This window comes from Lepidochelys kempii, chromosome 11 (assembly GCF_965140265.1).
Source record: "Lepidochelys kempii isolate rLepKem1 chromosome 11, rLepKem1.hap2, whole genome shotgun sequence".
Lineage (NCBI taxonomy): Eukaryota > Metazoa > Chordata > Testudines > Cheloniidae > Lepidochelys > Lepidochelys kempii.
In genome coordinates, this window is record NC_133266.1 from 12,908,775 (window position 1) to 12,925,909 (window position 17,135).

The 17,135-nt window shown below is 34.7% G+C and overlaps 1 protein-coding gene and 1 long non-coding RNA gene across 4 annotated transcripts in view; one reads left to right on the forward strand and one right to left on the reverse strand.

Moving 5' to 3' along the window:
• The window catches only part of LOC140895465 (uncharacterized), a 28,684-nt gene extending 13,059 nt beyond the window's left edge, over positions 1-15,625 (forward strand). Inside the window, exons 2-3 of the long non-coding RNA XR_012154201.1 lie at positions 13,041-13,172; positions 15,015-15,625. This is a non-coding gene — a long non-coding RNA (uncharacterized lncRNA). The remainder of the gene's footprint in view (positions 1-13,040; positions 13,173-15,014) is intronic.
• ZNF148 (zinc finger protein 148) overlaps positions 1,576-17,135 on the reverse strand; it is a 46,831-nt gene continuing 31,271 nt past the window's right edge. For 2 of the 3 annotated variants that reach the window (XM_073305169.1, XM_073305170.1), the window contains 4 exons: positions 16,986-17,109; positions 16,162-16,245; positions 9,529-9,647; positions 1,576-9,276 (listed from right to left, as the gene is read on the reverse strand). In XM_073305169.1, the coding sequence (XP_073161270.1) occupies positions 7,681-9,276; positions 9,529-9,647; positions 16,162-16,245; positions 16,986-17,109 (1,923 nt within the window). In that variant the 3' untranslated portion in view covers positions 1,576-7,680. The remainder of the gene's footprint in view (positions 9,277-9,528; positions 9,648-16,161; positions 16,246-16,985; positions 17,110-17,135) is intronic. The other variant, XM_073305171.1, reaches the window with a different exon arrangement.

Sequence of the window (17,135 nt, forward strand, 5' to 3'; positions counted from 1 at the left end):
GTTCTACATCTATAGGAGGGGAAAAAACAGGAAACAAGCCCTATGAAAATGTGCTGTACCCCATAATCAAATATTTAAATATTTCACTTATTTGTTAAAATTATCCACATCATTTCTGGCATACTTGATATATTTCTACATGCCTTTGTCTGCCATGTTAAGAGATCAGATTTTGTCTTAAATCAACTAACATGAAAAATACCGCTAAACAGTTTAATTCATAAAACAGTATTCTATATTTTTATTTTTCAAACAGCCAGTGACCACATTTAAAATGCATCATTTGCAAATATAAATTATCAAACTAATAGATTAAAAATTAAAGCAAATAACGTAATTTCCTTTAGTATCACAATACATAAAAGGGTATTATAAACCCAAAATGGCTAAGTTAACCATAAGAAAACAGTAATGTCAGAAGCAATGAAACCCATTAAGCCACTTAATGAATAAATCAATTCTAAGAATACAATATCATTCACTATGACTATGCATAAAAACCATCTTCCACTGAATTATACAGGCACAACAATCCAATCGTTCATGCCATATTTTGTCAAGCAAAATTTAATTTACAATCACAGTCAAATGAATAGGAATAGCAACTGCCGAAGTATTTTAAAAATTGTTTTTAGAAGAGAAATAAAGGCAGAAAAACGATCTTTTAAACTGTATTGTTAATCAAAAAATTCATTTGGCCAAGCCTGCTAACCAAGTCGTTTTATTCTTTTGATTTTAGAGCAATACAATGCACATTTCTTTTTTTAAATTCCCACTCAAGTAAACAAAGCTCCCATTAATTTGAATGGGAGCAAGATCAAACACTAAAAACTAAACAATTCTGGTTAAATAACTTCCCTGCAAAATATTTTTCACCTTTCTGAATGGATTATTAAATTTAAATGCTTAGAGACTGCTTTGAAATGAAATAACCCTTTTATACTTTTTTGTTTGACAACTCTCTCCCTCTCTCTCTCGCACACACACACACACCCCCCCCACCTTTGTCATGAAATCCCTGATCTCACAGGAACTAAGACTCATCTCCTAATTTCTATCAGAAACATAAGGAATTTACAAATTCATACTTTTCAGGTTTATATAAAACCATCTATTATTTATGTACAATTTTTTTACAGATGGAATTTGAGGGTTTGTTTTGTTTTTTTTTTACACAGACAATAAAATGGACGGAGCTGATGATGTAGGTTAAAAGAATACTGTATTACCACTGAAATAAACCTATTATCCTGCCAAAAACTTAACTATAGGGTGTTGGTCTTTTTTTATTAGTTGAAATACAAAGAAGGCATATGGACTTCAGGAAAATAACACTGTATCAGAAAATGCACTGTAACAGTGTTCCTATATATATATATATATATATATATATATATATATATATATATATATATATATATATATATATATATATATATATATATTCAAAATCATCATATTTCCAGACTCAATTTAGCACTACATAGTATGCCCTTGAAATAAAAGGTCACCTGTTTTATTTGGATACGAAGTTCCCTTCCAGGCAGCATTAAAATAAAGACAAGAGTACACAGACAAAATCCAGTATAATTCATTTCTGACAATGAAAATTCCCTCCATACTGTTGCAAAATTCCTTCTACTGAAACGTTTTGCTACAATAATAAAAAGCATACATTACATATAAAAGATACCAGTGTACTAAAAGTGACGGAAGTGGACTAGCAAATCCTTCAAAGCACATATTATATAACTGACTAGCATTTAAAAACATTTCTCTTATAAAATGTAGGTCATTTACATTTATAAATCTGTGTTTTTTCTAAAGCAGGGATGACTGTGTCCAAATAGCTATGCCACACTCTACCATCCAATACCTAGTCAGTTCAAACTAAAGTAAGTTTGACACCTTAATAACTGAATAAACCCATCTCATCAGTTGAGGATAGCTCACACTTAAAAGATTAGCACATAAAATGAACATACAACTTGTAGATTCACTATTTAGCTGTATATGAATTATGAAGAGAACTATTCCTTTATATTGGAGCCCCAAGTCACATCAGGTCATATCAGGACTTAAGGACTCTGAATTAAAGTACAAGAATTGTCAGGAATCAGCACAGAAGCAGAAAAGTATCTCTATTCCTTTAAAACTAAACTTTTGCAGTCTTCCTCATCTTGCAGAAGTGAAGTAAAGCCATTCATTTTTTACTGAAAGCGTGTACAGACGAAGTCATAAATCTAAAGACTGTCTCCTCTGTGACTGAAATTGTGCTGTGTAAACAATGTTATATGCTCCAACAGGAGGACAGTTGAATTTATTTATAAAAAATGATTAAGAGTATTGATTAACTCAAACAAGGCTATTAACTCCAAAACTATTTTTGGAACTATCCTTATGCTACTTGTAAAGTTAGCACTGTCATGTATTATTGCTTACATACAGTACAACATCATATGCCTTCTAACATAAAGCAGTACTGTGATTAGTTTGTATATATTTACAGAAATTTTTGTGGGTTTGTTTTTTGTTTTTTTTTTTTAAACAAGCTATAAAAACATTACATACTTTACAGACAATACAGATTTCCACATTGGTACTCAATTCAAACAAATGGAATGCAGAACAATAATCATCATCATAAAGGAAGACTGACATAAGTCCTTGATTGTCAAGACACATTTATATTTATATATAAACTCTAACTGTGCAGAATCAAAGATTCCATCATAGGTACATCCTTATTTGATAAATCATATTTACAGCAAGATATTGCATAAAAAAATAAAATAATGTTGTTTACACAATTTTAGCTTTCCATCCATTGGATTAAGGAAAGCAAGAAACAAATCTTAGAAATGTTTGCTCGCCTCAATTTGTGTATCCTAAGAAAAGAAATAGTTTTTAAAAGGAAACATAAGGTTTTTATATGCAGAGTATAACAAAAGCAACTATAAAATTTATTTCCCTGACTTAAAGCAATTTAAAACTGAACAAAAGTTCAAATTTAAACTTAAAACGTGTTTTTCATTAACAGTAATACTTTCTTAGTACATGTTCTTTGCAAAAGTGAATTCTAGTTTAATGTGTTACATGCTTAACATAAACATGCACCAACATAAAATGAATGAACTTTCAAAATTACAAGGTTTCCATTTAGTAGAACTTTTAACACTAATAAAGCATACAATTATTATTTTGCCTCAGTATTAACCACATAATTTGAAAGTCCACATGTGTATTGGTACCAACTCAAGTACCATAGCACAAGCATATGTCTCCCTGCTAAAGTTTCCAAATGTATTCCCAGGAATATTAGGAATTTCCCTGCAATTTGTAATGAATTACAAAAAAAAAAAAAAATCTAACAAGAAAATTCAGTTTGCAAATTTACATACACAGAATAATGCAATACTGCAAAATTCAGAGTAGATTATTTGGGTCATTTTCAAATTTTTGCTGCACATGATGAAAACTTAAAAATATTCAAAACAAGCATGGAATATATTGTTTAATCCAGATTTTTCAGAGGGAAAACCAAACATTTTTGAAAAAAGCCACAGTAGTACCCCATTAATGCGCAATGACGACTTGGAAAACCATTACAAATGACTGAATTTTGAGAAGTAGCAAGTAAGCAAGCAAACAAAGGCAAGGATATCACATCACAAAATGTACTTCGTTCATTTATTGCGACAACTGTAGTTAGTTTTCATTATACTACTTCAGAGTATTCTGATAAATGTTCTATAGTATACTTGGTTGAAGTAACAGTCATTAAAGTGAGACCTCACTACAGTACTTTACTATTAATACTTTGCAGAGTGGGGAGAAAGCAGATTGTATGTGTAAGAAATAGGGGGTGCTTTGATTAGCAATCAGTGAATTAGAAAGATTTTATTGTATTTCCCCTTTATCACTGAACTGCGCCCTTTCTCAACACATTGACAACCTACAATATAAATATAAAAAGTAATAAAAATGTTAAACCACAATGAGTATTTTACGGGTTGTTGTATTTTCTTCTTGCACCATAATTTTCCCACAGGCAACACCAGGAGACACACAGGGCCATGAAAAAATTCATCTTAAAGCCTGATTTAAATTCTTCATATTACTGTTTATAAGACCAGTGTATAGTAGTACACAATGCTATCCTCCTCTTCAAACTTTGTCATTTATGATTAACTCACTCTCATACCAGTACAAGAAAATGTAGATGCTTACTAATATATCTTTGCAAATCAATTCCTTCATTAGTAGTTATAATTGTGGTAAAACATAATAAAGGACTAGTGCTAAAAGGGATTCTGCCTAGTAATTTAGGCCCAAAATACTATCTATTTAAAATTATTATAGTCTGGGAGTAAATGCCCTCAATTTTCTAAATATATATTTTTCATTTATCCTGATTCTGTCACAGAAAAAACCAGCCACAAAAGATCCCACACCTTACACACACACACATCCACACCTTTCACAACCTCTAAAATAATGTAAGAGCTTTTATTGTTGGCTTGCTGGGATGTAAATGCTATTCCCAAAAGTGTGCTAACTTAATAATGGTGGTAAATGAACAATGTAGTGAATAAAAAGTCATTTTCATTTTTAGTTCCCTCAAATACATAGGGGGCACAGATGAGAATAAACATCCGTCAGATCAAAAGGGGGGAACATGTGAGTGTGTGTTAGGATGTAAACAATAAAATATGTTGAAGAGAAAAATATTTTTTTAATTGATGAAATTGTTAAAAAATACAGGCTTATCTAAAGAGGGAAATTTACTGGCAGAACAATACTGGTATGACTATAGCAACAAAATCATATTGGAAGAATTCTGCTGGTAAATTTCTCCAGGTAGAAAAGGCCTAAATTTCCACGGATTAACTATTAGCACGCCCTCTAACTATATGTATAAAGTAGATCTACAAAATAATCACCATGGGATAGAGTGGGGACTTTACATCTTGCCTTATGTCACAGAGCACAGCTGTAATACCCCAGGAACACACCAGAGAACGAACTGTGACTCAGAGAACCACAATTCCTCCTCTGGGGAGAAGCAAGTTATTTCACCCTTTGTGTGAAACACCATACTCACCACTATGCACAAAGTTAACTATTCTGGCTAGTGTGCAGAGAGTGGAGCCAAGGTCCCCCCCCTTCTCACAACAGAGTATCAGCAGAGTAGCTCGTGCCCTATTCAACATAGCCAGTCATCAATCTGGCAAGGGCCTAGTAGGCTTTACTCCCTCTTATTTCCTGTGTGTCCAACTAAATGCTGTAATAATCTAGCCCCAAAGGAACTTTCTTAAAACAATGGTAAATAAATGGTCATATATTTGCAATGGTAGGATATTAAACCAAAGATGCCGATGTAGATCTATGGGGACAGTGAAAGCTAGGATGTGATGGAAGTAATATTTAATGGAAATGAGGTATCTGCTTCATGACAGGCTGTTTCTTGTTGTGAGTTAGGTGCCATATACGTGTGTATGTCTATGCAAGTAGGACAGGAGACTCAAACAATAATGTAGAAAAAATTCAAGGGACACAATCAGGTTAGAAATATTCTTTTAAAGATGTTTCCTTATGTGTCACTAATATTGTACAATGATTTCGCTTTTCTCCCTGGATGTTTATTTTTCTACTTAACTCAGGGCCAAATCTTCAGACCTGTTACTGTAAGAAAGTGGTAGGGAATATAACCTCTTGCAGCATCATAAAACAGCTGCACATTGGGCCAACAAATCCTAAGAATAGTTAAGGCCATCACAGGGCAATAAGAATCTGGTCTCACTGTATACAAATGAGTTATGCAGGAAGCTCATGTAAATGATCTCCCTGGCCACTTGAGGTGCAGTCTATGGATTCCAGATGAATTTTCTTCCTAAAATGGGCCCAAGGGAGTTACTGCAGCTACAATGATGCAAAACAATAAAATGTGGTTACTATTTTGGGAATGGGTAAGTTGCACTCTCCCACTCGAGTCTGCTGGCTGGGGAGGGTGTTCTTCTTCAGGATGGGGCTCAACCTCCTCTCCAAGCTGATGGTTTTATTTGAGAGATGTCAGCCAGTGATAGCTCTGTAAAGGGATGTATGCATCCATATCTGTATCCCCACTTAATGGTTAATCAACCTACAATGTTAGGTTTAAACTGCCTTAAACTACCTGAACATGTACCCTCTAGGGAAAGGTGCAAAAGAATGAACATGAAGTTCAAAATTTTAAAATTGTTAAACTACACAACACATTTATGTTACTCCAATCTCACCACCTTAAAAATGCACACAGAACTATTTATCGTACCTTACTGTATACTTCAAGCCAAAGTACTATTAAGAAAACATATTCATGGTACAGAGATAAAGTTTGCAGTTTATTTATACTGTGAAATGCAACAAAAGCTTCTGATCATTCATCTATACTGAAAAAAAATTCTGTTCACTAGCATTAGTCAACAGTTTTGGTTGGTAAAATTGTAATGAACATTGTTCATTAAGAAATCGCTAAAAAGATATGAAATTAGAAGGCCCACTTCTCCAGCTTACAGGGATGCTTTAGTATTTTTAATTATCTGAATTGTCAAAGTTCTAGACAGAGAGAATTAAACCAGTTTTTACAGAAGCTAAGAAATTCCAATCTCATTTTATATTAAAAAATAATAATCAGTGTTGTATCATATGATAATGATGCAGCCATATCAGACCTAAAAATCTAAAATAGTTTTTATTCTTTGAGAAATCAAAAAATATCAAATAGAATCTAAGTGCTCTTTGTTAATCACTGTGAATGTGCAGGGTAAAGTACAATTAAGCTTTAAAATCTCAGAATACACAATTTGTGTAAGCTTTATGTAATTGGGAATGTAATCTACAGAGTATTTTAACTAAAACTTCAAAATCTTGATATCTGCATCTGAAAGAATCATAAAAAGTTATGTCTAGGTTCAACTGTACAAAGAAATATGCAACACACTTCAGGACTGAAGTAAATGCATTAGCAGACATGTATTTTGCTAAAAAAGTTTTTAAAGTATTTTAAATTAATTAAACTTTTAAATAATGGAGTTAGTCTATAAGAATTTATTATTACTTCTTTCCTCCAAAACACAGCTCAGTGTAATGCAAAGCAAAAATAAAGGGGATATGGCATATACTTCATTTTAAGAGAGAGGGAAAAAAAGGTATTTCTATAGAATACACCACTGTGGTTTAGCCATAATCTCTTGACATTTAAACTTTTAGTTTATTCTGTTTAGTATATTTAGATTCCCTGCTGAAGAGCAATGACTACACTGACAAGCTTAGAAAATGACAACAACATGACAATTACTGTTCTCCCAAGAATGTACAATGAAACCAAATAGGAAACTATTATGGGAGGAAACCTTACCTTAGGTTTTTTGTTTTGTTTTAAATTTAAGTGTATGTAAAAGAGCAATTTTCTGGTCTCGAACAAGTGAGTAATAAACTGCCTTTTATAGGGGAGACAACATGTAAGGCAGTTCAATGATTGGTGACTAACCAAAAATGAAGTTACTGATCTTGCTATATCAGCTTACTTTTGTTATAACACAACATTCTTAAAAGCTGTACAGCACTCCATCTTATACAAAGCAACACCACCCTTGACAGATCTGTTCTAAAGTGCCAATATTATTTACAAAGATTTTTTTAGCCAAAAGTCTGGCCCGTTGCGGCATCCGGTGAAGAAGTCATCCCAGCTCTATTATCATTTACATTCACCAAGGGAAATTCAGGGAATTCAGCACTTGTCCCTGGCCCTCGCAGGTTCACCTGTCCGTTGGCAGTGCTAAACTGAGGTGATATTCCAGCTCTTGCTCCATGGTATTGAGCTCTGAAGGGCTGCTCAAAGGAGCTCATTTGATAAGCCTGATGGACAGGCTGTGCCTCTGCTTTCTTCTGAGAAGTCACTTGATCCAAGAAGTCCTGTGTAGAGGAGGAGGAAGAATGATTTGCCTCATCACCTGAAAAGGGAAAAGAGTGCTGGGAATCAGCAACCATTAGTCCAAAATGAGACTTGTCTGGAGTTGTTCTTAATGGAGAGTTCATTCCTGATCGAAAGCTATTGACAGGTATAGAAGCATAGACCTGTTTGTCTATGGAAGAGAATGCTGGCTGGCTTGTAAGAGTCTGGTTATCAGTCACAAAATTAAGGCTTGGGTTGTTCAAATAGGCATCATTTTGGCTAGTTCTATCCAACGCTTGTTGTAGAAACTTTGAATATTCTTGTAACATACTGGCTTTATCTGATGAGGAAGCTTGAGAGCTTGTTCCAACAGTTTCAGACTGGGTGACCTCAGATACTTCAGAAGAATTGATTGATATACTGGAGGTCACCTCAGTATCCGTCACATTGAAAGATATTTCATGTTGTCCATTAGCCTTGTGGGAATAATGATCTAGTAGGGTTTGAAGCACCTCATCTGGAATGACATTTTTGTCATGGTTACTTTTAATTTCCACATTCAGTGCCTGTGAATCTAATATGGATGCTGTGGTACTTTCATCAATGACACTTGCTACGGCTGCCTGTGTTACTGAAGGTTGAGATGCTATAGTACCTACATTCAGGGCATATTCTCTACTATTATTACTAGCCGCTTGCAGATACCTCTTTTTCTTTAAAAACTGCATTGCGTCATCATAATTAGTGCTGCTGTGTACAGGTTTACTGGGTCCTTCCTGTAAAGTATCAACTTGGTCAATGTCAGCATTACCATCTGCGTCCAATAAACCTTGTTTATCCACAAGATCAAAGGCATACTTTGAAACCTTGTTCTCTTCATATGTAGATAAAGGTGAAATGGTCTGACTTTGCTCAAGTGGCTGTTTTAGACTTCTCTTACTATTAACTTTTTTGAGAACCAGTTTAGGTGGGTGTATTTCTCCAGAATTTGCATCTTCTAAGTGTGACCCACTGACAGAAGAATGTGGCATCTCAACAGCATATTCTGCCACCATATATTCATCCTTTACTTTAGCACTGGCAGAATACAAGGGCAAGAAGTCATTTTTATCTTTCTTCTGTTCTGATTTATCTCCAATTTCCTTGTCCACAGACTTTGCTTTCTCTGTTTTCTGCCTTTTCTTCTTTGGCAAGGAGCTATCTTTCATCGGTGTAGAGAAGCCAGGATCTTCCTCGGATGTCAAAAGGCCAACTTTGGTGGCACTTCTATTAGGTTTCTTATCACGGCTCTCATGGCACATACGTTTATGTTTCAGCACACGATCAGTCCTGGAAAAGTACTGCAGAGGATATTTTAAGTTAGAGAAAAATATATAAATAAGAAAAGCCAACTTTGATTGTAAGTTCAGCCACTTCAACTGAAGGCTGCTCTACAACATACATTCAGTTTGCATTTGTATAATTTTTTTACATCAATTTGTAGGCTTGTCAGACTTCAAAATCTAGAGAAATTCTTGTGTGTATTACTCTAGAATCAGGTTTGTTATTTCAGTTTTTAAAATAATGTGAATTATTTCAATTAACCATCTTACCTGCAAACAATATTCACACTGGTAAGGCTTCTCTCCACTATGAGTTCTCTTGTGCCTTTCCATATGATACTTCTGTATGAACCTCATACCACATTCATCACAGCGAAATGGTTTTTCACCTAAAAACAGTCATTATATTAAAATATAGTTTAAACAAAATAAAAACAGAAAAACAAAGGGTTATTCCACATGATAACCTTGGCAAATATTACTAGCCTCTACTGGAAGTAATGGAGAAGAGGATTTAGTATGCTCCTGTTGAAAAAGCAATCTGTGTTCATTCATATAAGTCTCAATTTTCCCTGTATTCACTAATATATCAAGAATACCATGAAGGAAAGCAAAAAAGGGAATTATATACCAAGAAATTCTAATTAAAAAAGGGGAAATTTTAAGTAACCAGTTTCTATTGCCATCTCTGTTCCCTAGGTGCAGATATGTACTGTAAATCCGAAGTGTTATTTAAGATTGCATAGGATAAAAAAAAAATTTTCAAGATGAATTGTTGCCAAAAATACATATTTAGGACAATGAGAAGACTGTACTGATGACAAGGCCTAAATTCTTTCTCTTTTCTTGCACCATTTGACACTATTTTCTAAAAAAGAAATTCAAGTTTTCAAGATGTCAGTGGTTAAAAAAGTTTAAAATATCTGTGTTATTTTCTATAGTTCTCCCTCTTCTTTACCTCCATATCTGTATGAAAAGCTGAAATAATGGCCCTAAATAATTTAAGAATTTTGGTTTGATTTCTAGAATATTTCCAATAATAAGTAAAAGGCATGTTCACTTGACCTTTTCTTTTGGTAATTGAATTAAAAACAGCAAATCTCTGTAGTTAAATTCATTCTGGCAAATGGAAATGGAAGTCTTTCCCTTTGTCATATTATTCATTTGTTCAGACAACATATTCTGAATGCTATTTCCACTCCTGTGCTACCTATACCTCTCACCTAATTTGTTCTTAATTAAAAAATAAACAAAATGTATAAACATCCATTCACATTATAAAGTAACTCAGATGATCTCTCTTTGTTTTAACTTTTGTCCTTTGTCTGATGAAGCCTAAAAACAATCTACCTGTCTTGCAGAGTGTCTCTCTTTTACAGGAACTCACTGTTATTCAATGGAATTCACCTGAAGAGCAGGACATCTCTTGCATTATAGATGTAATATTAAAGCTTCAAGACTGTAGAATAAAGGCAGAAATCTTGTCTTTTTAATAACTGCAAAACAATCTGCAAAGCTAAGGCACATTAGTCTTTATGAATGAATGAATTAATTACACATATTCCCATATAAACTAGTTTCTTAAGAAGAAAAAATTACTGAGATCCTGGTATTTGTCCAGGGGAAAAAGTTCCATCTTTCATAATGGAGAGAGACTGGGGCAAAATTAAATTAAAAAAATAAATTAAACCAGTATCATCTTGGCCAATAGGGTATTATAATACAGCGTGGATTCTGTATAGATGTAAATCTCTTCAGGAAATAGGAATTACAGTATCTAGACATAAATAATATATCCCAGTCCTACCACTTCTCAATAACCATATCTAAGTCTCTGCATTATCTGGTTATGTTTTTGTTCTCCAATGTCAAACTTATTTATTGTTGTTGATGTGACTGATGGTTCTTTTTTCTGAATATTTATTATGCAATCTTGTGATTTAATGAGATAGAAAACAGGGATTCTGCTGACAGCATCTGCCAACATGGTTTTGGTCCTGGAAACAACGCAATATTTTTTATTGCAGACAATACTGGAATCCCTCTGTTTCTAGAAGTAAGGTTTAGATTGTTCCACCCTTTCCATCTGAGCTTATGTGATACTATGTTATCTGTTCTCATTATTACTAAGTTATGAATTTGATACTCAGAGGTATATTTTCCACTCAATATAGAGGAATTTAACCACATCCCAGTACTAATGTAAATAAGGGTAGCATGGCTAAAGCCTCATATAAGACACTAACATTTATAGTACTGCAGTTTTCCCTCATTATTACTTAGAATTCCAAACGGATGATGCAAAATTAAAAAAATAAACACTGTATACATTCTATGTAACCTTCCTTCCAATATCCATGTAGTGAACAGATTCTCCATCTACTGTAAATAGCCTACTATTGAAGCTTACATTTTAATTATCTGAGTATCATTATTATTCTGTGATATAATTAGACAGACCTACAGTAAATCTGTATTGGAAATCTGATTCATAGAAACTAGAAAAGAAAAGACCTTTTTAGATCATCTATATATTGTCTCCCTTGGTGACCCCATCAGCTACCACAGTTTCATCTCTCACCTTTATGCAGATAGCTTCCAACGCCAGCTACTGAGTCTTGCATCTCCAGTGCTTCTCAGATACCTCCTCTTGGATGGCCTGCTGCCATCTCAAATTTATTCTCTCAGAAACTGAACTTATCTTCCATCCTGAACGCTCTTTGCTGCTCCTTCCCTGTCTACCTCTCCCCAGGCTCACATCCTCAGTATCGTCTTTGAGTTCTCTCTTCCTCCTTCCACATCTAGTCTCTAGTCTCTAGTTTGTTACTTCTTCCTTTTTAATACTATCACCAAAATCTGGTTTACTTCACTACCCACTTGCTCATAATATGTTCATCTCTTGTATTGAATATCATACATTTCTCCTCTCTGGCCTTCTAGCTTTGTACCTCTCCAACTCCAGTCTACTCAGTTTAGCCATTATTAAAGTTCTCTCTCCACTTTCACTGTAATCAGATCAGTACTTTCACACTTATTTATCTAGGTGTTTATACCACTTTTACCGTAGTGTTGTATTTTTGCCTAACCTTCTACCTGCTTCTTGAATCAAGTTCAAGAACTTCACCATTACCTTCAAAGCCCTAAAAATTCTGTTCCATCTATATTTCTGCTCTAGTTTTATACTCCATATCACTCCCATCATTCCCTATCCTGCTTTCAATCCTCTTTCCTTGCTGTTTCCTTTTCCTGTTTCCTACCATTCCCAATTTTGTGCTATCACATTGTCCCAACTTTTGGAACAACTTCCTGCTTCCTGTCTACCAAATGCTCCCCTTACTGTCATTTAAATCCCCCTTTAAAACCTAACTCTGGGGTTGGGGCAAAGATGGCTTTGCCTCCCACATTTTGGGCCTCCCCAGCCCAAATGGGAACAGCACTAGAGAAAGTTCAAACTTATTTTAGCTTTAACATCCCTATAGAAGTCATTCTGCCAGCCCGTAAAGGCTGGAGCACAGTGCTCTGTTCACACACCTCTCACCCCCAAGCATGCCTCCAGGGCTGCACAAATGGACTGTTGTAGAGCCCTTACACTGCTTTACTCTAACTGGGTAGGCCCTCGGTGGGGTGAGATGGGGAAATATGCTGGTAGGTTACTCTCCCAGTTATCTGTCCCCTTTACACCATTTGAAAAGTGTGAATGGGTCAGATCATAAGAGAGAATTTGGGGCCTTTGCGAGTATACACTAAGTACGCCTTCAAATCTAAACATTATTTCTGTCTAGATTTTGACTGGAAAGAGGAGGAATCTTGATTTGAGGAAACTGTTCCCAAATGAGCTGCTACATCTCGGAAGATATTATTCAGCAGAGTGGCATAATGTTCTTCCAGATAAAATTAAGAAATGCCTTGTGAAGGTGAGTCTGTGAAGTTAATACCACAGTTAACTCTGGTTTAAATCTCTGTAAGGATGAGTATGTTAGAAAAGTATTAAAAATGTATCAGAAAATTCATCTTCTATTCTTAAGATGATCTGATGCCTCCTGTAAACCATTTTACAGAGCTGAAAACTGAAGGTAGACTTTTTTTGTAAAATTCTATCCAACTTTTGAACCAGGACACATTATGTGACTTGATAAGATCATTAGGACACAATCTTCTTCTCTTAAACTAGGGAAAGAGTTGAGGATACATTTTCCTTAACAGGGTTAATGAGTGGGAAAAGACTGCATATAGAAGGAAAGGAATAACTTAAATGGAATGTACAATATATTATGCAGGTTACTGATCTAAGTCATATAAAGGAAAAATCACCTCAGATGTTTTGGACACATCTGTACTGAAAGTCTGTTAATATTAATTCTAAAATGTATTTACAAAGTGCAGCTACAAAGTGTAGTGAACAGGACACTTAACAGTTATGCAAGCAAACGCCTAGGAAGAACTTACAATCTAAACACAAAATTTAGACAAAAGAGTAGAAAAGGCAAGCAACATAAAAACAGTGATTGAGCAATTATGTTTGGCAGATGTCTTGTTAGTCCTAAGACTGTTTTATCTATTTTTTAAATTTTTTGTACTCAAAATGTAAAGTGAGCTGGATTAAAGAACTAGGATGTGAGGCAAGAATGCAGAGGTAGGAAGCTGGTGCAGAAAACTGTTTACAAAAGAGAAAGGGAGAGTTAGGCAGAAACACTTCCCATGGATTCTCACCCTCTTCAGACAAAAAGAATCTATGGCAATACTGAAGTTGAAGACCAAGGAAAAGACTTTTTTCTCCCAGAGTAAAATCATGGAGACAGTATTCACCTTCTAGCCACAGAAGGCAATCTTAAAATGTAAATTATTTGGAAGATCCCAGCATGCAACTGTTGAACAGCATACTGCAACACTAGACAACAATTTAGGACCAGTGGTGAAGAATACCATACCTAAATTAAAATAAAGAAGGATTTTTAGGTGTGTAGACAGTAAGGAGCCAAACTATAACTGAGGCAGGACACCAAAATCCACAGATTATAAAGCCAGAAAGGACCACTGTGATCATCTAGTCTGACCTCCGATATAACACAGGCCCATAGGTTCTATCACTACAGTTTCTGTTTATTTACTAAATGAGATTTAAAAACTTTTTAAGACAACCAAAAAAGTTATTTCCTTTTTTTCAAATAAGCCATATAAACATAATAATCACAGCTCACTGGGACTTATTAAGATTTTAAGGCAGCCCCTACTGACTGCATGCTCAGTAAAGCAGAGAATTACCTCAGTGGAGATTGTCCTAAACATTCATTTAACTGTCATCTGGAAAACACCAGGGTTCTAATGGTTTAAACCAAATCCTCTATTCCAGTTCCAAGAGAAAATTACCAAACTATGCTAAGTCAGTAGGAGGCTGAGGAGAGGGGGAAAATATTTTTCCAACAGTTCAGGAAACAGTAAGGTTAATTTGTTAAGACTGCAGTTTTTTACTCTTATACACAAAAGACTAACACACCTATGCAAGAGTTGACATAAACAAACAAACCAACTCTAAAAGCAACATAACAGCTTTCTCTCTAGGGCTGGAAATGTTGAATTTCAAAAATACTGTACTAATGACATTTACATAATGCTTGTGCCTAGCTGCTAATTGGATACATTGTCCAGTCTCATTTTCAAAGCCATGTACAGGGAAAATCTGCAGAAAAAATGATTCTGCAAAAAGTGACAACATTTAAACCCTTTGCTGCTTTCTTTTTCTTTTTTTTTTTTTTAAGGTGTGATCCATTCTTGACAAGATTAATATCTACACAGAGTGAAGGCAGCAGTTTCTCCAGAGTGAAGTTCACCAATTCAGAGCCAGAGGACAAACTAGGAATAGAGCAAAACCACTGGCAGAAAAAGAACGTGGGACTCTTCTGTGGCTGACTGGCCAAAGGAAACCTACTAAGTCTGGATTCATGGCATCATAAGACACAGAAATCCCATTAACAACAGGGTACTTTGTGCATGTAACTCCCTGTACACTGCTCAAAAATTCATTTTGCAGAGTTTTTAACTTTCTCAACTTTCATACACACACCTTCACATTAGTAGCATTCATATCCATTTAAATGCTACAGCCAAGAAACACTGTACACATTCACCAGCTCTGCTTTTCTGTAAAAGAGGCTGAGAAATTGGCATCCAGTCCAAAAGGACCATATCACAAAATATTTACAGAGGGATTGAAAGGCCATGCACCAAAATGCCAAAAACCCAATAAAGCCAAACCTGTTAGAGAATGTGATTTTGAACATTGCAATAAGACAAAAATAAACAAATACGCATAAACTCACTCTCATTTGTTTTAAAATTTTGGCCTTATTTGACTATATATATATATATATATACACATATATACACACACACACACACACACACACATATAAAATATATTAAAATAATTCTGCATTAAAACTTTTAAAATAGAATGAAAAGTAATGCTGATGCTAATACCTTGAGGGTTAGGCATTTTGGCCATTACAGTCCTGTTAGTTTTCCTTTACTTCAATAGGAAATAAGAAATCTTCTAAGCTATGAAGACCCCAGTGAAAAAGTCAGTTTTATATGACAAAAGAGAAGATTGAAAAAATCATGGGTTGTTAAACTTTATGATTTGCCACTATGGGACTATTTTAAGAAGAATACTTAATTCCCACATTTGCTCACTACAGTTGACACTCACTTTGCAGCCAAAGAAAAGAGAAGCAATGCTAAAGCACAGAACTAAAACCACTTCTAAATGTTTTGTACCATATATGTTAAAATCAAAACAAACTCCAACAGGATATTAAGCTGCACACTTATTATTGGAAACCTGACCTGATTTGGGAAACAGTTCTTTAAGCACCCCAATAAAGATACTCAAGGCACTATACTCACCAGTATGAATCTTCTCATGTCTCTGTAGCAGGTACTTCTGTATGAAACGCATGTCGCATTGACTGCACTGAAATGGTTTTTCACCTTGAACAATATAATTCCACATCCATAAGTTAATAACTACAAACTGTTTTTTCTGATGATTACTTTGAGGAATAAAATAGTTATCTATAAGAAACCAGCATCTGAGCAGATTCCAAAATAGTCTAATACCAAAAAATTTATCCCTACTAACTATATGGACTTCAAAAAGAAAAGGAGTACTTGTGGCACCTTAGAGACTAATCAATTTATTTGAGCATAAGCTTTCGTGAGCTACAGCTCACTTCATATATGGACTTCAAAATTCTCCCCATGAGTCACATTAACACAATCATGGAGGAGTTGGAGCCGAAATGGCTGTAATTTCTTCAAGAACAAGATCAATCATGATGCTGGCATAAGTCTGCATTTTGGGTTCCGGCAAGCTACTATAATGATAAGTACCTTTTCATTTCTCCAAACCAGAGATACCTCATCAGGCAAATAAGCATCAAGAGCACATATTACAAAGGGTTCAATATTGGCACTTAGGCTACAAGTCAACCCATTACTTTCTGATAAAGAAAGAAAAGAAACCTTGTAAACAGTTATTGCCTCAGTTTAATGAACGTATGTTGATTTTTTCTGGTATTCTTTTGACACTTTGGTGCATGGAATCTCTAAGCTTAGATGCCAAGTTACCTATGCTCTTAGAACTGAAATTCGCATAGGGCTGAAAACATTTTTACTGCGAGTAAACAGATCTTTATATTGGAGAAAAGACAAGTGAAGTTAAGCAGTACCTGTATGAATGAAGACATGTCTCTGTAAATGGTAGTTGGTTCTAAAGGCAGCATTGCAATGCTCACAAACATGAGATTTGGGGGTTTTCAGACCAAGTGATCCATCCTCATTTATTGTAAGGATCTATTTTAAAAAAAGTAAAATTTGTT